The sequence below is a fragment of the Blennius ocellaris genome (assembly GCF_963422515.1).
Source record: "Blennius ocellaris genome assembly, chromosome: 13".
NCBI lineage: Eukaryota > Metazoa > Chordata > Actinopteri > Blenniiformes > Blenniidae > Blennius > Blennius ocellaris.
In genome coordinates, this window is record NC_137662.1 from 20,208,540 (window position 1) to 20,234,575 (window position 26,036).

A 26,036-nucleotide genomic window follows, 5' to 3' on the forward strand; every position below is an offset into this window, starting at 1 on the left:
TGAAATAACATCAGTGGTGCTAAAATAACATTTTAATTCATGCCTGGGTTATTGTGTTATAGATAGATATTATAAACTATAGTAATGGCAAAAACAGACAACTACAATTCCTAATATATTTAATATAAGTTTAATTGCATTACTACGATTGATGAATACAAGATTTTCATTTATTCATTCATTCAAATAGTTTATTTCAGTCTTCCATCAATAATTGAATTTGACCATTTTTAATGTCAAATTATGAATGAAATAAGTGCAGAAAGAGGAATATTGTTATTTCATCTGACCTTGTTTGATAAATTCAAAACATCAAGTGTACTAATCATTTTCAAGCAATTTCAACAACAGAATCACACACAATCATTCAGGTTTCTTTAGTTTATTGTTGCTCTCTTTTAAATTAGTTCAAACTAGTGTTTATTTTGTGATACATTGCTCCTATACTAACTATTCCTTTTGGAGGAGTCATTACTTTTCTTAAATGTTTTGACTGATTATTATTATTGTTATTCTCATAACATTTCCTCCTTTATTTCATAAATATTTTATTTGCGCTGTCATAATTCTTGCTTTGTAGATCTAAAACTGAAAAGCCGATTGCAATCAAATGTGGCTTACGAACAATCAGATTCGAAGTCATATCCAGGGTGACTTTATGATTCATCAAACCTCTCGGCTGCAGAAATCCTACATTAATAGAAATTAATTTACCAACTTTAATCTGATATAGAAGACCGTTGCAAATCAGATTTAAAATTCTATTTTTACAAATTATTCATAGATTAAAAAAAAAAAGTACATGTAAACATTCGGAAACATTTGGAGTTATTGGAATTGATTGGTTATTACACTCTTTTTATTAGGATCAAGTCAGTCTGTGTATGGCCCCTCAACCTGATAAAGTGGGTCGTTATGTTCTTTTGATATAAAACACAAGAGGATCCTTCCTTTTAACAGCAGCATAAACTGGGAACAACCGTATGCCATTATTTAGACTGGTTCATAAATAAATGGTAAACAAAGCACATCAGTTTGAATTCCAATAGAGGGTTTTATTTTTTACTGCTTTTCCATCTATTGACTTCACCCAAGTGTGCATCAGAGAATAAACCGGAATAAATCAATGCCTGGGGCTGTTTGTGCTGGTGGCTGACTTCACTGTGCTTTTCTGTGTGTATAATCGGTCCTCATCTGACACCCGTCTATACAGTGCTGTCGAAGGAAGGTCAAGATTCATGCTGGTGGCTTCACTGAGTGCACTCTGAAAGAAGCTTACGTGCTTTAGATATTATGCCAAGCCCATTATACAACAAAATGTTTTATTGTGACAGATGCAGCCCTGTGACTCTGCCCACCTCGCAATGGCAGTGCACACTTTGTTTTGAAACACCATGTAGTTGGTTGTATGCTGTTCGAGATGTAGGTTTTTGCTTTGTTTCCTATTGACCCCCCTTTTTTTCCCCCTTTCAGACTCCATACTTTTGGCCATCAAACTGCTGGGAACCAGAAAACACAGACTATGGTGAGAGCAGCGCTGTTCCAGGCAAAATTTGGGATTTGATTTCATTGTGTGTTGAATAGCATAATCATGCAGCCTGCTTGTGTACTGCATGAACTGGATTTTTGTATTATTATACAAATCCACCAGTTATAAATTCTGATTGTATCTGCACGTAGAAAGCACAGACATGAATGAGGCGAACGCAGGCGGCTAGACAGAAACTCGATGTTCATATTTAGTCCTTCTCAAATGTGCGACCCACATTCACAATCCCTTGCTCAGAATTTTATTTTCCTTTTTTTTCTGCTCCAACCACAGTAAATTCTGACTTATTCAGCCTGAAAGAAACCCAGCATGCGTTTTTATGCAAGCGCAGATAGATTAACATATTAATGGTGATACATCAGGAGCCCTTCATTGTTACAGTCAAACAGAGTGGAGGTAAAGAAAAAAAATTGCACTTTTGCAGATCTTTGATTTGCTGCTTGAGTATTAGAAGAGAATGACTGATGCCATATGAGTGAATAGTCCTGAGTGTGAGGGGAAGTTACAACATCTCAGATGCAACAACTGATTCACGTGAATGATACCCCCTAATGAAAACAGTCTAATGGCATAATGAAACCTCCACATTATGGTCAGTTAACAAAGAGATGAAGGGATGATAATAGTGCAGGAAGACATCAAAAGTCAGGCGTGCATAAACAGAATTGCACACGGTAGCAGACACGTACTGCCAGTTGCACGGTAAACGACCTCTGATTTTCAGACCAGTTTAAATGTGCAGTTGAGAGGATTAAGTGAACGCAAGGCCACTTAAGGCTGTTAAAACATAGCTGCAATCATCCCCTCCTTTTTGCTTTTTTCTAATAATCTCTCTGTGTCTCTCAGCTGTTTACCTCTGCAAAAGAACAATGCAAAATAAAGCACGTCTGGAGCTTGCAGACTATGAGGCGGTAAGTGGGGGATCTTTTGGTGTTAGCAATCCCCTCTTCACATTATATGTCCTGTTTCTGCTGCTGTGAGGTCCTATGTTTTTTTTCTTTCTTTCTGTTAATGCATCTGTCGGAATTTCTCTCTATTTCTGCATCAATTGTAACATTTCTGCATAGGCTGTCCATTTGTGCAATGTACAGAGTACAAGTGTAAAGCAATTTTGGGTGATTTGCACGATCGAAAGATTGCCCTGCACAAATAATGGATCCATTGTTTGCTTAAAGATCTGTCGATTGCACTGCCTCACCCTGACACTTACTGCTGTGAGATCAACCGATGCTTGCACCGTTAACCAAACCTTTAGCGCTGCGTAATCGACCATTGCTTAGGGGACCATCCAGTGATTGTGCCCAAACCTTAACCCTTAGTGCGATGGACCAATGCTTGTGCCCCAACCCTCACCCTTACTGCTGCGGGATTGATCAATACCTTTGTCCTTACCCTAGCCCTTAGTGGTGCACGCTCATCCAAAAGCAATGGAGCAACAGTCTCAACCTTTTTTCTCTTTGTTTCACTTACAGGAAAGCTTAGCAAGGCTACAGCGAGCTTTTGCCAGGAAATGGGAGTTCATTTTTATGCAAGCAGAAGCACAAGCAAAGTAGGTTTCTTTAAGAACCACATATACACATTAAACCTTTATGAGCGAGTCCTTCTACACACTCGTTAAGACACGATTAAACGCAATGTTTTACGGCAGTTTCTCTTTGATTGCCAGCACACAACCTCACAAATGAAATGCCCATTAAACATTCAACAGAGTAAATTAATTCAATATGTGTTGGATTAAGCTATATATACGCTCTTTAAGATCGTTTCTGAGCTCCTCCTGTTTTTTCTTCTCTCCAGAGTGGACAAGAAAAGAGACAAAATTGAGAGGAAAATTCTCGACAGTCAGGAAAGAGCATTCTGGGACGTGCACAGACCAGTGGTGGGTGAAATTACCGATGTTTTCTACGCATAATCATCTGCGCTATTACGGATGTCATTGCTGGTATTATGGAAGTCATCTGAATAGTTCCTGCAAAAATCGAAAACCATTTGGAAAAAAAGGGATTTTACATTAATCACACATCCATCTTGATCTCAAAGGGATTAGAAGTATCTTACAGATATGGAACATCTCTCATGCTTTGTGGATTATTTTTGATCAATTTCACACCAAGGAAGAGTCAACACGCTTGACAAAGAGCTCATGTTGTCAAAAAAAAAGAAAAGTTACACGCCAGGCCGTAGATGGTACAATTTCCAAGTTGTACATGTAACATTTAAACAGCGTAAAGACGAAGACACACACGCCGGCTGTGTATTTGCCATTGCACACACATGAAATGCCACATCAATAACTGTCACAACACATCTTCTTCACTGCTGCTCTTTACCTTGTTGGTACATACCTGCTCAGTATTAGCATTCACATTGCCCTGGAGGTCCACGGGTCTCCTCTGCTGTATTTCTCCGAAAGCCACTGCTCCATGCTTAATTGGAAAATAACAAGTTCAATTTATGCGTCCTTGGAGCAACATAATCAATATTAATTCAAATTTCACAGCGATGCCGTCAAGCTACTTAGCTCTGTTCTTCTGGAAGAGACTTAGATTAGACCACTTGTTCAATCAGCCAGTATTTGCACACCAAGACCCTGATTTCCTGCTGGTTTACTTGTTTTGCTAAAACTGGCACATTCCATGGTAATTAAACGGCATCTGACACATTGTTCTGGAGATTTCTTAAAATAATTTTATACACCAGCTTAGTATGATGGAGTTTATATATATGGAAGTATTACAGCCAAAACAATGATAGGAGGCAGATGTTTTTTTTCATCATGCATCATGAGAAAAAAAGTCGAAATACAATGTTGAGGATAAAGTGAAGACGTCTGCTCTGGTCCTTAATACTCCTCCAGACTCATCTTCCCAACTTGTGGGGTTTATCCTTCAGAACAGTCACACTTTTATGCACAGTCCTAATACTGATAAGTACTATACACTGCATCTGAGAGCGAAAAGAAAAATTATTTCTTTGTTACTAAAGCCAATTTGGAAGCATAGTTTCACCAGTTCATCAAACTGCCTACAAGGCTTTTTGTAGAAGCATTCACATGCGATGGCAATCTTTATTTTCAACAACTGCAACTTTTTTCTCAAATTGCATGATGAAAAAAAAACAAAAACCTACCTTCTATGATTTCTTTTCTCATGAGTCACCTGAATACTCTTCTATACATTCACTTAGACTGAAATTATTGACAAAAAAGTAGCACCACTGTGGACCATGCTGGACTATCTTATGCAGCAGGGTGTTAGAATAAGACCCCGTCACAAAGAAACACATTGGATTAAAAATTGTGTTTGCAATTACCATAAATTAGACTCTAAAGCTATCTTTCAACAGAAATACAGTTGCAGTCTTCCACTGTTTTTCTCAGTCATCCTATGAAAAGGCATCCCCCTGAACCCCATTTTTCCTACTGTTTTGCCCACATTAAAGCTCTGTGGTGCCCCCCAGGGGAAGCCCGCCTTGCACTTTGCATGAGCAGTAAGAATGGTTGCGAAAGATGCCAGAGGTATTGACAGTTTTTGTAATATATGTTAATTGTTAATGGATTTTAACTTATACAGTGTTATTCAACTGCTCGAGCAGTCCCAAAGCACTTTACACTGTTAATCACATCCACACAAATCAATGCAATCAATGTTATTTACATTTCAAAATTTAAATAAGCTTTGAGTCGTTTGAAGGAATACATGTTCAATATAATACAATTTGACCTGGTTGGTTCATTTAGTGGTGCCACAAATAGCCATTTTTGTCAGTATTACATGAACGGAACAAAGAAAGGAAAAAATGTAATTTGTTCTGATTTAAACCTGGGATTTTGTTTTCTAACATTGCATCAACCAAGTATTGAATTTCTCATTTTTAATGGCAGTGTTTATTCCCGTTTGAATGTCTGGTATTGCAAAAGATGAATAAACTTCGATTAAGTGAAAGTACAATGTTTTTCTTCCATTTCCTTCACATTCTTTCTACAGCCTGGATGTGTGAACACAACAGAAGTTGACATAAAGAAGTCCTCCAGAATGAAAAATCCTCACAAAACTAGAAAGGTAGAGTAAATCCCGACAATAGTTTCTGCAGATTCGAAAAACACCTTTTTCTGATACTTTTACTTTATATTTTATATTTTGTTGCCATCTTAGTCCGTGTATGGGCTGCAGAATGATATCCGTACCCACAGCCCAACCCACACTCCCGCCCCAGAGGCCAAGCAGCCAACAGAAGAAGAACTGCAAGAACAGGTAAGATAGACATGATCAGTGTAGCACACCTCGCTTATTAATAGTCATATTCTTATGGCTGATTGGAATAGTAGCTCAACAAAGGTTTTGTTCATTTAGCCATGGCTTCATTCCTACATATATCAACATAACTGACTACACAGTTTAAAGGGTATTCAATAGTAAAACAATACAGGCATTACTCACTTGGTATGTTAAAACTATATTTTTCTTTAGGTTAATTCATGTAGACTGCTGTATTGTGAATGTTACCTGCTGTGTTTGCAGATCACCTTTTGGCAATTGCAATTAGACAGGCATCGACTGAAAATGTCCAAAGTGGCAGAGAGGTGAGTGATGTTCTTTGTGTGTTTATTCAGTTTAGCCATCGATCTGTTTATTGAGCCTTTAAATGGCCCAGTGCCGCATGGAATTAAGAACTCCCATGACCTTGAGGAGTGTTTGGGCGCGGACAATACCTTCAGTTGTTTGGATGATGCAAAATACCGGATGCCTCACAAAGCGTCAATTTGGTCTTTTGCTTTGCTGACAATGAGCTGTGCATTCAGCTATGAGATTTCTATCCTCGTGTCCAAACGCCGAGTCGAACCCTTTTGTCAGGCTCTACCTCTCATTTTCAATCATTCACTTTTCAATAGAATGTGTCTGCTTCTCTTTGCAGTGTTAGAAATTCACATAAACGATACAGCGTATTGTAATACACCCACAGATTGATGCCTACAGTTTGCTGTCCATCTGCTTTCACCTCAAAAACAGTTTGTTGGGCTACACGGAGCAGTATGTTGAATATGACCCCTTCCTCACGCCTCCAGACCCGTCCAACCCCTGGATCTCGGATGACACTACGCTCTGGGAGCTTGAAGCCAGGTTGGTGGCTGTCATTCGTGGTGGTGTTAGATTTTAGCTGATTTGTATGGCATTCATCACTGGTCTGTGAGAATATATTGCATTTTTGTATTCCTATCCTACAGCAAGGAGCCAGGACAGCAGAGGGTAAAGAGGTGGGCCTTTGGCATAGACGAAGTGCTCAAAGATCCTGTTGGAAGAGAGCAGTTCCTCAAGTTTCTTGAGTCTGAGTTCAGTTCAGAGAATCTCAGGTACGAAATCCACTTTCTATCTACTGATATGGTAGTCTGGTCAAATTGTGTTAATGCTGGTATTAAAACTGATGTAAAACAAACAATATTCATATGCTGGTAAAAACACCTATTTAATTCAACTTTATTCATAATATGGTTGCCATTTGGCCTCAATTCAAATTTATGTCAAACATATAACTATATAAATTTAAGATATTTACCTCAAAGAGGAGAAAGTTTGCACAACTATATCAAGCTTCTAATATTTTAGTACAATACGATGGAAGTGCTATCGACAAGTATCAATAGAAAACATTTAGTTTAAAGCAATGCAGGGGTTGTTTCACCTCGAGTACTTTCTAAATGAAGGAGATTTGAACATCAGGACGTTAGAACAACTCAGAATGGTCTTGTGTCATAATGAGTAAAGCTATTAAACATGTTGCCAATCTTGAAAAACTTTCTTCAGATTATTGCAAATTCTGAAAATCATAATTGAAAATTATATCTAAATACTGGTGCAATTCTTTAAAAGACACATCCATCACGGCAGTCATAATGCAATACGTTACAAATGGGCGGTTTGTACACACCGGGTGCGCACAGTGTCTTTGCTGCAGACATCGCTTCAGTAAAGTGATTCCATCATACTGTAATTTATATGGACCAATGTCAGCCCCCTTCCAGCTCAGAGCCTCAGGCAATTGCCTGCCTTGCTTTAACCCTTTGCTATGTCTCTACATACAACAGTGCAAAAAGTTAACTTTCAAGCAAATCCCCCACACTGCCACGACACAGGTATTATCATCAGAATATGTTAAAAGTATTAGATGCAAGCGGTCTCCCTATGCAGAGTCGTCCCTTCACTTGTCTCAATATTATGTTTAGCATATTAATTAGAACTTATCATTCTGCTTGGGGTCTGCAGTATTTTAATATTGTACATGGTCAAGCTGAAGCTAATTTCACCGACATCATGAATTAATCTAAAGCCATTAATCATATTTCATACACCGTCACAGTGTTAAGAGAATTTAATTTAAGAAGAAACTAGCATCTACAGACAAGTATAGCCACCTGGACAAAGAAAGAAAAATAAAATTGTCCTCCAACCACAGTTTACATGTTTAACATGTTAAAGAACAATGCAGTGGTGCTGTGGGCAGATAGTTCTTGTTTCAACGTGATTATTAGAAACGCACACGACTGGAAGGTTTGAATTCACACTTTTACTTCCCTCATTAATGCACGTGTGCATGCAGGCACACACAGACACCCTTATATATATATATATATATATATATATATATATATATAATTTGGTATATACATCACAGCAGCCTCTCTGTACAAGCCCATCTGTTTGGCTTGGAAACAAGTAAAGCATCTTTCTGTGATTCTCTGCAGACATAACTAACTAAACATAACTTATCAATCCCCGAGAGATTCCGTGATTATATGAAAACTGCTTTTTTTTTTTAATAAAAAAACAAAACAAAACTGAAAGCTCACTAATACTGTGGCTACTGCTTCCTCTCAAGTGTGACTCATATTAAGAATAAAATATTGATGATGCAGTGGTTAATATTGCCATGGGTCAAAGCAGTGATATCTTGTGAGGGTAGCTTTTTAAGATAAAGTATGTACAATTTCGACAGCGGGCTGGACACCACGAGAAGGTCAGGTTGTTGAAAATACCTGCAGTTGAAGTAAACTGCAGAGCACTAAAATGATCACACACCCAATATGAACAGTGTAACTATTCTGGAGGATTGCTCTTCTGCTCCCTCTGATGGTACATACCTGTATTGTTCCTACCCAAAAGCTGATGTGGTCAGTTTAAATCTTTGCCATTTCAGGCTCAAATGAGTAAAATAGAATCAATAGAATTATCAATCAAAAGCTCCTTTATGTTTCTTAAAGTTGATTTAATTGTAAAGTGTGTACTGAATAAATAAATTAGTTATGTTACATCTGTCACAGGTTGTGACATTTTGACTCACTGCTTTGAAAAGGAGAGCAGCCATGCTGATAATGGTTTTTTTTTCTTTCAGGTTTTGGCTTGCAGTTCAGGAGCTAAAGAAGCGTCCCATCAGAGAAGTTCCAACTCGAGTTCAGGAGATCTGGCAGGAGTTTCTGGCCCCGGGAGCACCCAGTGCCATCAACGTGGACTCCAAGAGCTATGCCAAAACCACCCAGAATGTCAAAGACCCCGGCCGCTACGCCTTTGAGGATGCACAGGTAGGGCGCACACGTTACACATGCATGAAGTCACATCTGATTTCTGCACTGCAGATGAACAACATCAAGTAGATCAGATTGGAGTGCTGGTAGTGATCCGAACTATATATAGTCTCACTAATACAGCAGCAACGACGACTTCCTCAGGCAGTTCACAGCTCTGTCTGGGGGATTAGTTAAAAATGCATTTCCTAATTTCTCGCTGTCTCCCTCTCCTTCGTGTGAGGTGCCTTTGTACTTTAGTTTCACATGTTTTTTCTGCAACAGGAACACATCTACAAGCTGATGAAGAGTGATTCCTACAGCCGTTTCATCCGTTCGAATGCCTACCAGGAATTATTACAGGCAAAGAAGAAGGTAAAAAAAACAAACATAAAGCCAGACTGAAAGCATCTGTGTTTTAGTTGATGCAGTGAGTTTATATATATATCTTAAACTTGCCCTCTTGTGATAAATGTGTAACTTTTTTTGTTAAATCACACTTAAAGCACAATCCCACCAATCGCACATGGAATAATGTTGTTAAACCTACCTGTAGTGTCATTTATTTCTGCTGTACATACAGGGTTAATCTTTACAACCAGGAAATAATACTTCCCCTTGTGGCTATACATCTTTGTGAAATTGCTCAAGATTCACTATCTAAATAATTGCACGATGGCCAGATAACAATATCACTTAAAGCTCTGCATTAATCCACAGATCGGAAAAATCCTCATTAGGATTATAAAGTGGGCATATGTTAGATCTTTCTTTAATACTCTTTATTTAAGCAGATCTGCACAGCTGACAGTAAAGCTGATAGAAACCGGCCGTGACAGCAGCATTGTTTTCTTTTCCAGCATTACATTCCAACTATTGTTAACAAATGACAACAAATCAATATTCTTATTTGATTAACTGAAATGCCATCATATTCATAAATTGTAATGGAATGAATTGCATCTTAATAGAGAAAGAGTTTGACTCCAATTGTAGTCAGACACCCAAATGAAGCATCTTTGCATAGAATTATGTTGTGGTTTATCATTTCCAAAACAGAATAATACTTACATTCATCATATCGAATTGCAGTTGTTGTCGCCTTGTCCAAAATTTTGGAGCACATGCTCGAGGGAATATTTGAGACGGTTTAGAGAAAAGGCAAACTAGTTGCAACAGAACTTCTGATAATAAATTGAATAAACATCAATCTGATGATCTGCCCTTTTGCACTTTCCTCCTCTGAGCCGCTCTGCCCTCAGCTGTCCTTCATCAGGCCTTAACGACTGCAGGCAGTGACGGGTAAACCAACGTCCAATCAAATCATTTCTTTTTAATAGTGTCTACAAACAAATATCACGGCTCAAGAACAAACATATGTAAACTATTCCAGTATCTTGCAATTACTTGGACAAGTTCCCTGCTGATTCAATTAAAATTGGATTTGACCCCAGCAAGAATAATGTTTACTGTCAACCTCCACTACAAGAATATATACAAATAATTATTATTTTTTTACACACTTCCAACACTACACCAAATCTAAACAAATGACCTAAAACCAAAATTAATTTGAGGTATGTCATTTTTGAGCTGAAGCCTGAAAACGAGTTTAGCACTGACAGGCTGTTACACTCTCAAATAGATGTAAATTCTTATGGAGTAAGATGACGTGTGCTGTATTCATAGATTGATGTGTAAGTTTAACCAAACGATCATCCGTAAAAAAAAGAAAAAAAGAAAAGGGCACTTGCATCTCCAGTGACAGTGTGAGCCTATTTTAAGTGTAAGCTGATGAAAGAATTAATCGGGGACTCCTGTCGTGCTTGCAGAAACCATTATGAACAGCCAGAAAACAGAAGCTGTCATAACATGATGAATAATTCAGAATTACATAGATGAATTCCTGTGCTTTAATCCTACTCTGTCTCACACCTCCTACACTTTCCCAGGATGTTGTTCTGGCAAAAAGGATTTGTGGCTTCACATGTAGGGTTTTTTCTTTTTTTTTAGAAAAGAAAGAGACTGTCACATGTATTATGTTTTTAACTTTAAAATGATGGTAGAATATGTCTTTAAGATCAGATTTTTGTTGAGGGGGGGGATAAACTAAATTCAGCTGTTTTCTATCCTGCTTTGATTTTGTTCTCTGGACAATAAGATTCATGCATGACGACTAAATGTAAATGTATTTTTGACCCCACAGAAAAGTAAGAACTTGTTCTGAAGCCTCTTGCTCCCAGGTAATGTCCACCATAAAATAATGCAAAGTGCTTGTGATCACTGATAAAGTTTTTTTTAATATTATGTTATCACATTATCCCAACCTTTTAGATGTGTATCAGATATCTTATAAAACGAATGTATTTTAAGCACAGAGTGAAATGAAGTGTATCTCAAACCAGAAATAACTTTTTCTTTTCTTTTCTTTTCTTTTCTTTTCTCTTTGCTTTTCTTTTCTCCCAACACAGGAAAAGCCACTGGCATCCAAGAGATCGACCAGTCGTGTGCCATCATGCTAAAATCAATGCCATCTTTCTCTCTCTCTCGGACATGGAGAGGGGGACCCATCTCATCTCCTCATCATCATTGTCTGTCATCAGCTCTCGGCTCAGCCGGATGATGATCCGAGTCGTCTCCTCATCTGTTGTCCACAGGATGTTGCATGTCCATGGAGAGGACGTTCTTACTTCTCTCTCCTCTTTCAGTACCTGATATATTTCCAGTATTCTCAGAAAGGACGCACTGCTGGACTCGTGAGGACACCGACAGACTACCGAGATGATAAATAAAAACAAAAAAACAAAAAGCAAAAGAAAACAAAAAAAAATTGAAAAAGAGACCACTGAGAAAAGTCAATTCCAGTGTTCCAGTTCTTTCCATCGTTGCTGCTGGATCGGAGCCCCCCTCTTTCACTTCCAGCTGAAACAAATGATGTCAGAGAGAAAAGAAAAGAAGAAAATAAACAGAAAGAAGAAAAAAATTAAATGACAGCTTCAACTGAGAAATCTAGCAAATGTCATTGCTTTACATAATCTGAGGTCACAGATACTTTGTCACGCTATGGGAAGTGTTGTGCAGAATGAATATACAATATATATAAACATATAAATTATGATTATTATTATTTATTGTGCATTTATTTTTTTGCTTTGCATTATTTTATTGCACTACAATAATTAGCACATATGGTTTTCATTGCACTTGTAAAGTCACATTCAAAATTACAAAAATGCTGTCTCCTGTCTCACGTAGAACATAATTCTTTGTTATTCTCTCCTGCATTTATTTTTATACCATATTTAAAGACACTTTTACTTACTTGTATTATTAAAGTTGGCCCTCTATCTGTTGTTACGGCTTGGCTCAGATTCATTATTATTATTATTATTATTATTATTATTATTATTATTATTGTTATTATTGTTATTATTGTTACAACGCTCATTTCAGACACCTGAACATGCACTTTACCGTTATTCCACTAGAGGGCGGCACATTATTTTCTTCCTCTTCCCTCCATCAGAGGCCTCGTTTCGAGGACTGATCAGCAGAAATGCAACTTAGACAAATGAAGGTTTGTCATGCAAAAGTGTCATCATCTGGTTTTTCTGAAAGGGTTATTGTTCAGGCTTTACTCTTCTGAGGTTTTCCAGGGTCTGTTGATGCTTCAGCTCTTTGATGGCACACTGACAGCACAGTGTTTTCAGTCTCTGTGCCCAGTGGTCAGCTTCGTGAGAGCCACAAAATAGACAAACATCATTGTCTCAGTTGCATCAAGGAATGTGCATTGTGGCATTTCTTTTCTTTTTTTTTTTTTTTCTTTTTGGGGTGTCTGGGTGTATGCATGCCACAATTTATGGAGTGGAGCTTATGGGTTTTAAAGTGATGTGGTCTTAGTGCCAATGAGAGAGGGGAGATGTTGGTGATTATAGTTTATCATCACAAAGAGTGACACATTGTCATCCGCCTTTTATTAAGGGCAAAAATTTGTAAACGGCCACACACATGGTTGTGGGTGGCAATATAGATTAATAGTTGGTGACAGTTACTTAGTTACAATGTAGTTACATTGCCTTAGTTACTGAAACAGAAATAACATGGGGTAGTAACGCTCTCATTAATTGTTACCGTGTGACTCTTTGGCCTGACCTATATATATTAACGTCTGTATTACTGTAGTATTGCTGTGATACATGAGCTGAGATTGAGACTGCTTTACTCATTAGGCTGAGGTACAGCGAGGTGAATGGCTTGTAGGAAGATGCTGACTGAAATCCTGAAGAAGCAGATAAACAGCGGAGATAAACGTCTAATGATAAGTTGACATCAAGCCAGTCTTATCAAGGTCAAGTAGCATCTAGAAACCGCTGCGTATGCATCACATGTATGGATACGGACGATTGCTAATGTTGATTACAGTCCGATGTCTATCAGATTGCTGTCATTCAAGCTCAGGATGAACAATTCTATTAAATAGGAGCTTAATGGAAAGGTCATCATTAAATTTACAGTCAGTAAATGGGTAAACAGACATGTTTTCCGGAGGTTCTCATGTAAGATAAAGGTAATGAATAAAAACATCAGAACAACATGAGTGAATATGAAAAATGAAAAGAACTTTTAATTACTTAACTACAATTAGATGATAATAATCAGTTATTAAAGTGTTAATGCCAACAGTAGCGGTGTTACCATAACACATTACAAGTTGTTTCCAACACAGGGGATCAGTCACTTTGATAGGTTTGGTGTGTCATTATTGTTACAATATATTTAAGAAAACATAATCAGGCAGTCAGAAATAGACACAGATATTGGTGGGGAGAGAGACTTCAGTGAAAGAAGTGAGGCTTGATTCACACAGTGGCCGGGGCCAATAGGAAAAACCCTCCCAGTCTTGAGGAGGGAAAGGGGGTGGTGGGGATTCAAAGTAAGGCAGGCTTTACCGTGACTCAAACACTCTCAAAGACAGACTGCAGACAGTCTCCACAGCGCTAAGATACGGGCTTACTGTGACTGAACTCTGGAGCTTCTCTCTGAAACTTTAAAAGAACAGAAAGACTGAGGCTGGAAAGTTAGACTCAGCGAGGAAAGTTAGAAGTGAGACGAGTCGACCAAAGAGGATGGAAATCTGAGTGCATCCAAAATTTTGTGTCTTTAGTTGGAGGGGGGGGGGAACGAAACAGGAGCAAATACAAGCCTGAGGATACTACAGATTATGTTGCCATGGAAACCAGAACCTGGAAGCGGACGCAAGGACCACTGAAGGCGGATGATCTGCCTTGACTGCATCCTCGACAACATTAATGTCCGTCTGCACACTGTGGTGACAGGTACACCAACTTTATACTTGTTCATGACTCTTTGCTCTTACTTCATGATATTTACATTGAAAAGTTCAGTTTTTAAAGCTCCTTTAAGAGTTTCTATAAACAATTGTAAATGTTAGATATGATTACTATAATAACCAGGTCCAAAAACTGAAATTCTTTGGATGTTTAGTCCTGCGAGCGATGCCAGTGTGACATCTGGTCATTTCTTTGTCTAAAGTTAAAACTTCAAACTGCAGTATGTGAAAAGGTTTGTATCTAACTGGAAAGTCACCCATCTTAAAAAACAAACAAACAAAAAAAAACATTATTAGGGACCCACATTGTTGACAGGTGGGCTACATATTAGAATAACATGCACTCATTCTAATACCACTGCCTCATTCATTTAATGCAAAAAGCCAAATAAGCATGATCACTAGTCCTTGTTAAACTTTCAACACAAGAATTCAAAATGTAATGACAAAATATTTCAAAAATATCTACACATCTGGCAAATATGAGTGTCGAAAATAATGCTGGTTCACCATTTCCCACATGAGTGTGAGACCCAGTGAGTCAGTGAGTCTGAATGACTAAGCACACAACCGTTTGATTGGAACAGCAGTGCTTGTACAGCGATCGAGTATTTCTTCTAACGGTGATGGTTTGATTCCCACTGAGGCCACCCATTGTAGAAATATACCCCCTCAAGGCACTGAAAGGTGTTCTGGATAAAAGCGTTGACTAAATTACTATAATTAGTGGCTGGAGGTTTCAGGTAATTAGTGTTGTGAGTGAGAGAATTAGTGAGCGATGACAGCATATTGTACATGCACCTTAGTGAGATTAGGAGTCAGGTTAGTGTTTTTTTTTTTTTTTTCCTTTCAATGAAATAAGAGAGAAAATCATGTTTGCAAGCAAGCTGTATTCTATTATTGTAAGAAAATAATACATTTATGAATTTATATAAGTGTATGCTCAAGGATGTATGTGTGTGTGTGTGTGTGTGTGTGTGTGTGTGTGTGTGTGTGTGTGTGTGTGTGTGTGTGTGTGTGTGTGTGTGTGTGTGTGTGTGTGTGTGTGTGTCACACTGTGCGTGCAGTGAATGGTGGGGAGTTTGCCTTCTGATCCTGCTTACAGCACCGGTGACTGCACCACCTTGTACAATCTGCTCTGATGTCAAAGAGGATTTAGCACACAGACACACTGCAGTTTCTTGAGCTACAGGAAAACACCTCGCACTCATAAGCCGCCACAGACAGTCAAACTGGTATTTGATTGAAACCTTAACGGGTCTGTTAGGATTGACGCTACACTAATCATAAAGCGCTGTGGGGATACTGAAGGAAAGCGGATTAAAGTGGGAAAGTAACTCTCTAAACCTTTTTCTGTTGACATAAAATGTTTTTAAACCAATGAAATATGTCACACAACAGGTACTTGAATCCTTAACCACGCGGTGACCTGCAAGTGCACTACTTGTGAAGTCATTCCAAGCAACCACACATTTCACAAAGCCTCAAAACCTTATTTCAAATTCCTGCGGAGATTCTAAAAACACCCAGGTCCAACTGAAATACTGCAAGAGACATCTAAATCATTTCCATTTGAGGGACTGGTGAAGCAATAATAATAACAGAGTCTTAGAGGCTGTAGTGATCTGGAACAAGCAGATACAGACAACAAGCATGACACTGTCAAACTGTGTGAAACAAGGCCTTTTCAATAACCTCAAAGCTAAACATAATAATAAAAAAAAAAGGAAAGCAGAGAAGAAATAGTTTCCTTTTAAGTGCAAATGAAAGTTGGTGTTGATAGCTGCAGCTAAATAGATCATCTTGATCTGCAATGGAAACCCTGTACTATCATAGCATCTCTAATTGCTCTTCATCCTCCAGTAAAGCACTTTATGTTACTGAGGCGAAGGAGTTGCCTGACATTCTTGCCAGTACTTAGCTTGGAAAGCATTATATCTGGGCTGCTAGTCATTATCAAGATGGATTGTGGTGACAAATGGCTGCCCAAACTGCCTAAAGCAGCCTCCTGGCAATGTTGGCATTAGACAAATTTACACAGCAAAGTCCCTAAGAGGAGCCCCCCAACCCCCAACTGTTAATGAGCCAACAGTGAAGCGTAGTTTGGGAAAATACAATCCGCAAATGCAGATAATGACATGGTTCCTCTTTGTGTAATTGGCTCCAAGTGAAAACATTTCATTTACCTCTCTTTTCCTCTTTATATCCTGTGTATGTGTGTCTGAGAACGTGTGTGTGTGTGTGATTACATGCACAAGTGTGGTCACATACGTGTATGTGTGTGTGGCTGCCCGCGTGTGATTGAGGTTTGAGCTGCACGGTGAATTAAATGCAGTTCTACTGTAATTAACTGCACTTACCAGTCTCTGTATGAGACTTTCTGCCGCACCAATAATTGAGGCATCAGGTTTTGTTTGTTTTAACCTGCCTTTGAAGACACGCTGGGAAGATGTTTCACATGGTTTAGCTGAAGTACATCTGTGTGTGTACAAATTTGAAAGCCTGGAAAGGATTCCCATTTCTTTATTCAATTATTTACAGAGAAGTTTGGAAATATTGAAATATTTAACAACAAGTTTGGGGATTTGCATCGACTAATTTTGTTTTTCATTTCACTTAAAAATTTGGAGAGAAAAAAAAAGACCCATTGTCATCCAGACAAAACACATTACTGTGGTATTATCATGCCATTCTAAAACACATAACATGACAAGTTCCCACTGATGATAATAGTTGTTTTGTTGAGAAAAAAAAAAAGAGGCCAGTCTCTCTGGTATTTGCAATTTCATTAGAGGTTTGAATTTTGGACCCAAGGTCTGCCACAGTTCAGTGAAGCATATCCAAAGTATTTGTGGTCCTGGTAAAACATAAAGCTGTGTTTGTGGACAATATTAGTGTGTAGCAGCAGACAGAAAGGCCCATTTCAGTTCTGTCTCGGCATTAAGACAAAACCACAGTCTCCTTCCGTCTCCGGGACCATGTGGTGATTAGTGCTGGGCATCGAGGAGAGACGGAGTGACACACGCAGAGAAACATATAAATACAACCATGACACAATGTCCCATAGGCTTCATGACAACAACCGTGTGCATCTGTGGCAAAGTCCACCATTTCCTTAACAGTTCTGTCCTTCTCACTGTATGTCTAGCCCAAAAACTGAGCCAGCCATCTACCTCAGTGCTCCCCTCAAAGCATCTGAATCCCCACCCCAAACTGCAATTTGTCTTATTGCAGAGATTGATGAGAATAGTTTGGAAGGGCTGGTACTATCATACTTGTGCTGAGTTGCGGGGTGGAGAGGAAGCGCGGCCACTGACTGTATGGCCCATCCGTCATTCCGTATGTACACAGTTGGTCAGGTCATCCCTCCTGACTCCCCGGGGGCTATTCAGACTGTAGCTCACAGGAGTCGCAGGGTGCCTCTTCAGGAGAATGGGAAGACAGAGAACAAGAGCCGGCATACAGAAGCAGGGTCTGTTCCTCTGCACTTAAATTCATAGTCAGCAGGAATGAAATGCCTCGGTTAAAGACAAATGAGATGTTGTTTTACATGGAAGGTGGATCAGTGGAAGATGGAGTGAGGTCATGACTTTCTGATGCAGTCGGTGGTGGGAGGACCCAGTGGGAGCTTTTCGCTTAGTTGTTCTGACTCACTGATGGGTGTGTGTGTGTGTGTGTGTGTGCGCGTGCGTTGGCTTATGTGAATGCAACAGTGCATACCGACAGTGTGCATCCTAATAAATATATCCAAAGAGCTGAAATTGCAAATGTCTCTTAGAAAAAGGAAAAAAAAAAGTCTTTATGACACTGTTACATGTTCTCTTAACATCCAGTTAAAAGGAAAGCAAGATGTTCAAAGGGAAAAAAAATATGTGGGTAAAATTACTACCGCGTTTCTGCTTGACAAAACAGCTGCTGTCTCACTTATGGAAACTGCTGCTGGGACGTTGATATACAGACTGGAGTGCTCATTCGGTTCGGACAGAGCTGCCATGACCTCGGGGTCAAGGGCAGTAAGAAAGAGGCTAAAAGCAAAGTGGATTATGATAAAGTAATTTGTTCCATGTCAGAGTGAGTTGCAGGTCCAGGAAAGGAAGAAAAAGGAACATACAAATTTGCGCCGCAAAGACGAGTCTGCGAGCAGCCAATGGCCTTGAGGCAGTTTGGTTCCCTGTCAGAATTTCTGACTTGATGTCATGCAACGCTTGTCAAGAGGCAACATCTGCTGAAAAGATGCTCGAGCGATGGTCAAATATGTGCTGGCGTAAATACCGGCAGCGTGCACACGGAGGCTCCATCCTGAAGAGCACAGGAATCACTTCTCCAGATCGCACTCTGATTCTGGTACAGGCATGATACCGTCGACACCGTGGTGATTATGGACACGACGGGTCACTCTCAGTTCAGTTGTCTCCACAGTATATCACCAAAGAGTAGAAGGGTGGACTCCCAAAGGGAGCGGTGCAGTTCCCCAACTCTTCCCCTAATAACATGCAGATGGGCCTCTCTAATGCTTGTTTACATATCTGCGGCATAGTTCATGACTAAAGTAAGCAAAGCCCTAATTATTTTACCCAGCAACGGGACCAATAAAATCAACTTCCCCTTCTCGTTATGGGTGTTTAAGTGTGTCCTTTGATGGCAGAGCTTTGTTTATTTTTGGGAGAGCTGCGTAGCCGAGAGGAAAGCAAATCGAAATAATGACACAGAGATGCTGACAAATGGGGGCCCTGGTGATGGATTTATTACCTCAATGAAGCCTGGAAGGCTGAGCAGCGAAGGGGCTTTGACACAAATACATATTCAAACAATTGCAAATATGACTGGCAACAATAAAATCAGGTTAACAGCTGATTTGGTGTCAAGTGCGAATGTTGGTAATATTAAATGTGTTTTTGAAATAGTTGTTATTTTTCAGTTGTATTGCATAGTCATGTATTTCTCTGTTTTCAGAATGCTGTGGAGAATAACTATCCCTGTCATACTTGCTGGGGTGCTCTGCATCTCGGCGGAGAGCAAAAAGTCGCGGCCCCAGGGATCCATCCCATCTCCGTACAAGACCAAAGGGAACCTGTCTGCCGAGCGTCACCACCGGTTACTGCAGCAGAAACCAGAGGTGCTCTCTTCAAGCCGGGAGGCCTTGGTCGTGACGGAGCGACGCTACCTCCGCAGAGATTGGTGCAAGACCCAGCCTCTCCGTCAGACGATCAGTGAGGAGGGCTGTCGCAGCCGCACCGTGGTCAACCGCTTTTGCTATGGCCAGTGCAACTCCTTCTACATCCCACGCCACATGGGCCCCAGCTCAGGCCAGGGACAAAGTCGAGGCCAGGCTTCCGGCTCTGGAAGGAAAAGCCACAACAAGATCCAGGAGCCATTTCAGTCCTGCTCCTTCTGCAGGCCTCATCGCATCACGCAGCTCACAGTGCAGCTGGACTGCCCGGACCTGCAGCCTCCTTTTAGACACCGGAAGGTGCAGAGGGTCAAACAGTGTCGCTGCATGTCTGTGGATGTGAGCGGCCATGGAAAGCTGTGAAGGACGACTTACCGATGAGTAGAATTTGAATGGTCAGGTGTGGGCAGACTTTTACAAAATTTAGCCAAGCAGTGACTTTCAGGAGGAGCAAACTGCATCTTGTCGGACAAATGATGACACGTCCCGTGACGAAGCAACATGGAACTCAAGAACTCAGCAAAAGATATAATTACAGACTATCAGTCGTGCTCAGTTGAAAGAGACAGGCTTGAAATGACAATGCAAGAGACACTGATATGAAGCTGCCAGTATTCAACAATGATTTTTTTTTTTCTTTCTTCCTGGTTAGAAAAATGCCTTCAAGCACTTAAATTACATGAACATTTGGGACAATCATGCCAATAAGGAGACATATTGAGCAAACGTCACTGTTTGAATGGCTCTACCACTTGAAAGCCTTTTCATTCATTATGAACTTTTCCAGTCTGATGTTCTACAAGTATTATATCCTGTATATCTTCTGGCACTCGCATGCATGGACACACACCCAGCTGTATACTGTCCGTTTGCCACAAGTGTACTAACCAGAAGGAAAATATACTGCAGCATATGTAATGGAGGTGCAATGCATTATATACAGTTTATATATATATATATATATTTTAATGTGTGTACGATGAAATTATATTAAATCTATTTCATATATATAAAAAAGATGGTGTTTAGAGTGCATGTAGTTCTGTGCTCCTTAATACCACAGATGTATTCATGAGCTACAACCCCCCCCCAAAAAAAAACACCAAAAACAAAAACAAACCACCAACAACAGCTGAATTAAAAACTACGGTAATTTATTTTACTCAATAAATATATTTTCATGCTTGGAGATATTTAATCAAAAGAGATTGTTGGTATTGCATATGAAAAATCACATCATATGGCCCCACGGCTCATTTAGTGTTTGGGAGTTTGAACCAGCAGGAAAGGCAAAACTAAGTGCATGTTGACCACCCAGACGGATAAAATAACAGGAGTGTATCAAATCAAACCACTCAGATATACATGACACTGTGCAAGAGGAAACATTAAAACGCTTTAGGTTGCATAGAAAACATTTGTGTAATCATCACTCATCTCTCATGCACACACAATTACCAAAAGTATATATGCATGTTTAAAAGAGACTTCTTCACTCATAACATTAAAATACAGATATATCTCAAAAAGAAAGCTCAGTCAACCCATACACAAAACAGTAAGGCACGTTTTTTTCTTTTCTGTAATTCAATATAAATGAAGAGTGTGCTTTTTCATCTTGAACAGAGATGTGAAGAGGAAATGTCTTTGTTCTCCTACAAAACTAGCTTCTGGATCAGCCATTAAAAAAAAAAAAAAAAAAGAGACTACAAATCACTTACAAAATCCACAGAAAGCTTTCACAAAGCTCTACAAATTTCAAAAGCAGCAGGAGTTTTCAGGGATTTTCTTCCAAATGGCTTTTGGCTTTTAATTGAATTAGCTGAACAATGTCGTTTGATGGTGATAATTGATTTCGTTCAGTTTTGCTGAGTGCCATGAAAGGGTGGCTGCGAATGAAATGCTTCATTCCACTTTCAAACAACATAATATCCTCTCTGAAACAACTGAAAATAAACAACAGCTCTAAATGGAGTGAAAACAAATAGCGGAAGTAAATGAATGTTAAAAATGAGTCATGAGTCACGTCAGATTGTACAAACAGAGCTTGTGCAATAGGCTTGGTGATGATCATTTTCCATTCTCTGCCTCAGATCTTCTGACCAAGCTTGGCTTTCTGTGGAATGAGAAAAAAAACACGTCTTGAGTTATTTACAGCTGGCAGCGCTGGCACTCATCCTAACATGTTACTGTAAGAGCCGGGAGTGTTGTTTCTTAACACCCTGACAAGCATTTGTAAGCAATAGAGTCTGCGGGGCGGCAAGACAATTTGCATCTTCTGAGGAAAGAGGAGGGCAAGTACCGCTCGAACAAAATGACCAAATAAAAAACAGAGGAGGCCAGACGGTAAATGACAAAAAGTAAAAGGACATACTATTCCTGTTGCATGTTTGGGTTTCACGTTATAAGAAGCCTTCTCCTTGGCCTGTTTGAAGCACTCCTCAGCCATTTTCACTCTGGACAAAAAAAAGAAGAAAAAAAAAAAGACCATCAACAGGCTGAAATAATAAGCAAATAATTGCCAGCATTTACACAAACTACCACAATTTATTATGTGGACTTGACAAATATGCAAACTGTTGTGAACTGCAAATTACTTTTTGATTGAATTGAATAGTCTCTGGGCACAGGCTTTATTCAAGTTAATACAATTTAACGTTTCAACAGTGACGCAAAAGAAAGACTTGAAAAATACAGGCTTTGACCATCCTGGCTCCAGTCATGTGGCATCTGAACAAAATGATTTTGGTTTGTCCAAGGTCCAGTCCTCAAGTCTGAAATGTTACAGCTGCATCCAGAAGGCCAGCAGTGTCAAAACTCTTTTGTTCTTTTTGAAGTTAAATGATCGGCACATCGGGATTTAATACACACAACCGTCTCTGTTGGGCCTTGCTGTGTGGAGTTTACATGCTCTGACTGCATGTGCATTGTTTTCTCCCAATACTAAGGTCTCCATGTGCATCTGAGGTTAATTGGTGATTGGAAAAAAAATGCCCACAGGTGTCAATGTGAGTATGATGGACCAGGCCTTCAGCTGGAATTGGCTGCGGCTCCCTGCTAACCAACGTTGGATACAGGGATGTAGGAGAGGGACGAACTCACACCTTGATAATCCTCATTAAAATGTGCACCAACATTGCATGTCTGCATGCCCAAATAGCATCGGTGAGGTTTCATATCTATTAAAGTCCCTGAAAACCAGCAGAGAAAAGAAGTGGGATGTTTGCATATGGAAAACGGCAAAGAGTTAATGCTTTTAAATTAGTTTTTTTCTTCTATTAACAAACAGCGCATATGACATCTTACCTCTCTTACAAACATCTTATCACAGATCAATCTTCATTGAGAATAATGGACCAATTTGCTTTTTGTTGACATATGCAGCAATATCTTTATATCCATCAAGACCACTGGAAGCTAACTGGATACTGCATGTGTTTTTTTGCATTAACCGTGGTGAGGACAGAGCCTGGGGTCACTCGCTTTCTTTTCCCCTTCATGAATTTCAATGAATCTGATAGGATCTTCAGTGAACACAAGATGTACTGCAAGTTATTAAGGGTTGGGAAACTTAGGATCGGGGGGAAATTCTGAATGCAGAAACATTGGATCTGTAATAATGTTTTCAGGGTCAGAGAGTGGCTCCGAATAGCAGGAAAGTACAAATCCTAGCAGGTTTTGATTTCCAGACAGCAGTATCATCCAGAGGGAGGTGTCTGTATCAAGTGAAATGTCACACGTTAATTCGGGACGCTTATCTTGCCATGCTGTACTCACCTTTCTTGTAGCATTAGCTTGTTCTGCTTCTTCCACTGGTCTTTAAAATCTGTGGAAAACTCATGCCAGAGAGAAAATAATGTGTTGGGAGAGACTTCTTTCTCTCCTGCCTTGGGTTTAACTGAGAAGGACACACTCAGCTCCAAGAAACTGAGGACAGAGAACAAAAACATTACTTCAGGACCAAAGTATTACAACATAAGATTACAGAAACTTACACCGGTTGTTGTGAAACCTGGCAGAGCCGCACAAATACGCCAAATATGAAAGTTAATCTTGGAATAATATGTATTTTCAGAGACTTTATAGTGGAGTTTTAAAAAAGAACCCGAAGCCAATGATGACTATGCATTTCAGAGAGCATAAAATGTAATTACCACCACAAAAGCAGCACAGTCATTCTATTTTCCTCATGAACAGCTTAACTTTCTGGACTAAAAAAAGAGGCTCAGAAACATTTGCTATGTCACCGCCATCCTGGCTGCATATAAGCCTCCAAGAAAGTTTGTGTACAGACGTGTGTAAGCCCGGATGATGAAAAGTGGAAAGAAGAAGTGCATGGAAGTGGATAATAAAAAAAAAAACTCAAAAAAGACAAAGGCAAACAGAGAAAGGCCTACACATGACAGTGGGTGACGCCCTATAGTGTTAAATGTGTCGGTCATTTGCAGTGGATCAATATAGCCGACAGGTTGGGGTCTCTTTGTTTGGAGTGTGCTATAGGAACGCATTCCTAGCCAGCAGTAACAGAAGCCTGGAGCCATGGCTGTCTACTCTCGCTCCACTTAGATAAACAACATAGACACCGCATAGGGGGCCTCCCGTCTACTGAAGGCCTGGCATGACAGCCCGCACCTTCCATGTAACTGAAGGAACCAGGAGTCATAAATATTGACAAAGCATTGAGATTATATTTCTTCACTGCAGTAAGAATGTATCACTTTAAACTGGATTGGATTGCATTATCCTTTACTTTAAAACTATTGCTGCTTCTTACACATGAGAGAAGACCACATTGAAACCCACAAAATGGAACAGAAGCGGGCGGCTCCAGTCATTTTCTTTCTTTTTTCCCCAAGATAGGAAAATCCTTGAAGATGAAAAAAAGAAAAAAGAAAAAAAAAAAAAGGCTCTTACATCTTCTGAGTGTCGGCCAGCTGCTTTTCTTGTGTTTCCAACTCAGTCTTGGCTGGGAAGGAGAGAAATATGAGAGAGAAAAAAGAAGCACATCGGTAAACACAAAATTTCAGCATTCACTCGAAAAACAGATCTTTCACCAAGAGTGTGACTTGTATATACGAGAGGATTTGAGGTGTCACCATTACTTAACTCGACAGTCATCTTCAGGGTCAACAGTGTGCCACCAGGTTATTAAGTGTTGGGATTCTCTGCGGTTGCACAACTGACAAATGAGGGCTGCACATCGCAGGACAAGTGCTTCTTTGTGTGGCGTTCCTTCAAATGGAGACGGATGACTTGTGTGCACATGAGTGTGCTTGTTTGCGTGCGTGCATGAGAGGTGTAAGAGAGTGAAAGACAGCGAGGGGGTAAAACGTGGAGTTGGACATCCTGGGACATATTAGATATGTTGAGGCGAGGCCTTATCTGGCTGTGCCATCAGCATCGTTTTGACTGTTGTAAATTATGATATAGGAGAGCATCAGTGAAATGCGACAGCCACGGTTAAGAATCGCCACAGGTCAGAACTTATCAAATTTCAGATCCATGCACTGATTTCTCCACTCATTTTTAATATAACAGAGCAGTGGGAGAGTTGATCCAGCTGTATTTTCCTTAGCCGGCCTGTATCTTCATAGTGCTGCTGCATAGATGTCAATAGGTTAGATATTCAATTCTCTTCCAGACAGCTCCTCCGTCCCCTCAAGGTCAATAATCTGTAAACGACTGCCTTAAACTGTCAAATGATCAGAAATGACCTACGGCCTCCACATGGCTTTCCAAGACCGACATGACAGTCGAGGGGACGGTGAATCTTTCCTGGCACAAATCAGTTTTCTGCTCTCGCCCAGGGAATATCTGGTTGCTATGTGTAATTGAAACCATATCCATGCTTAAAGATCTCAGAGAAACCCCCTGAAACCAGTGCTTCACCGTTCCACGGTGCTAAATCACTCGGCAGGCTGCAATCATGTCTCTCTCGCTCTGCTGATGGCTCATCAATGAATGATAACAAATTGAGGAGTAATTTGAAAGGGGATTATATCAGAGCTCAGTGATGTTATTTCAACAACAACAACAACAAAAAAGGCTGAAAGGGTGAAATGCTCCAATATTTGGCAGGAAAATGTAGAATTCTAGCAGAACTAAATAGAATTTAAATACATATTTCCGTGTTGCTGAAGTATTCAATACTCAATCAATTTCGTTACATTATCAAGATTTTACTATTGCGTTGATATAAAAACATTGTGAGTTAAGATGATTGAACAGAGGAAACTATATTTTCAGTTTTAAAAATGGTTTGAGAAGCACTGAAGACTGATTGCTTTTATTGTTATTGCATGGACATCAACAAGTGGTTACACTAGACGGGATTACTAGAATCCGTTTAATATGCAATTTTGGGGCACAAAGAAAGGTTTAAAACTATGGTTCAATGTTGATTTAACCACAC

At 39.6% G+C, this 26,036-nt stretch overlaps 3 protein-coding genes across 3 annotated transcripts in view; 2 read left to right on the forward strand and 1 right to left on the reverse strand.

The window, feature by feature from the left end:
* Positions 1 to 11,626, forward strand: part of rgs7a (regulator of G protein signaling 7a) — a gene marked incomplete at its 3' end in the record, with an annotated part of 50,227 nt that extends 38,601 nt beyond the window's left edge. Inside the window, exons 5-16 of the mRNA XM_080507452.1 lie at positions 1,474 to 1,525; positions 2,396 to 2,460; positions 3,022 to 3,098; positions 3,347 to 3,428; positions 5,536 to 5,610; positions 5,704 to 5,802; positions 6,070 to 6,131; positions 6,559 to 6,669; positions 6,774 to 6,899; positions 8,936 to 9,122; positions 9,390 to 9,479; positions 11,576 to 11,626. Of these exons, the coding sequence (XP_080363578.1) occupies positions 1,474 to 1,525; positions 2,396 to 2,460; positions 3,022 to 3,098; positions 3,347 to 3,428; positions 5,536 to 5,610; positions 5,704 to 5,802; positions 6,070 to 6,131; positions 6,559 to 6,669; positions 6,774 to 6,899; positions 8,936 to 9,122; positions 9,390 to 9,479; positions 11,576 to 11,626 (1,077 nt within the window). The remainder of the gene's footprint in view (positions 1 to 1,473; positions 1,526 to 2,395; positions 2,461 to 3,021; positions 3,099 to 3,346; positions 3,429 to 5,535; positions 5,611 to 5,703; positions 5,803 to 6,069; positions 6,132 to 6,558; positions 6,670 to 6,773; positions 6,900 to 8,935; positions 9,123 to 9,389; positions 9,480 to 11,575) is intronic.
* Positions 11,627 to 14,197: 2,571 nt separating this feature from the next.
* Positions 14,198 to 20,600, forward strand: LOC308138084 (gremlin-2-like). The gene is made up of 2 exons (XM_080507038.1): positions 14,198 to 14,440; positions 19,408 to 20,600. The coding sequence occupies exon 2, from the start codon at positions 19,409 to 19,411 to the stop codon at positions 19,985 to 19,987; it is 579 nt and encodes a 192-aa protein (XP_080363164.1). The 5' UTR covers positions 14,198 to 14,440; position 19,408; the 3' UTR covers positions 19,988 to 20,600.
* Positions 20,601 to 21,713: 1,113 nt separating this feature from the next.
* fmn2a (formin 2a) overlaps positions 21,714 to 26,036 on the reverse strand; it is a gene marked incomplete at both ends in the record, with an annotated part of 36,252 nt that continues 31,929 nt past the window's right edge. The window contains 4 exons of the mRNA XM_080507179.1: positions 21,714 to 21,740; positions 21,999 to 22,080; positions 23,402 to 23,551; positions 24,539 to 24,590. Coding sequence (XP_080363305.1) covers positions 21,714 to 21,740; positions 21,999 to 22,080; positions 23,402 to 23,551; positions 24,539 to 24,590 — 311 coding nt within the window. The remainder of the gene's footprint in view (positions 21,741 to 21,998; positions 22,081 to 23,401; positions 23,552 to 24,538; positions 24,591 to 26,036) is intronic.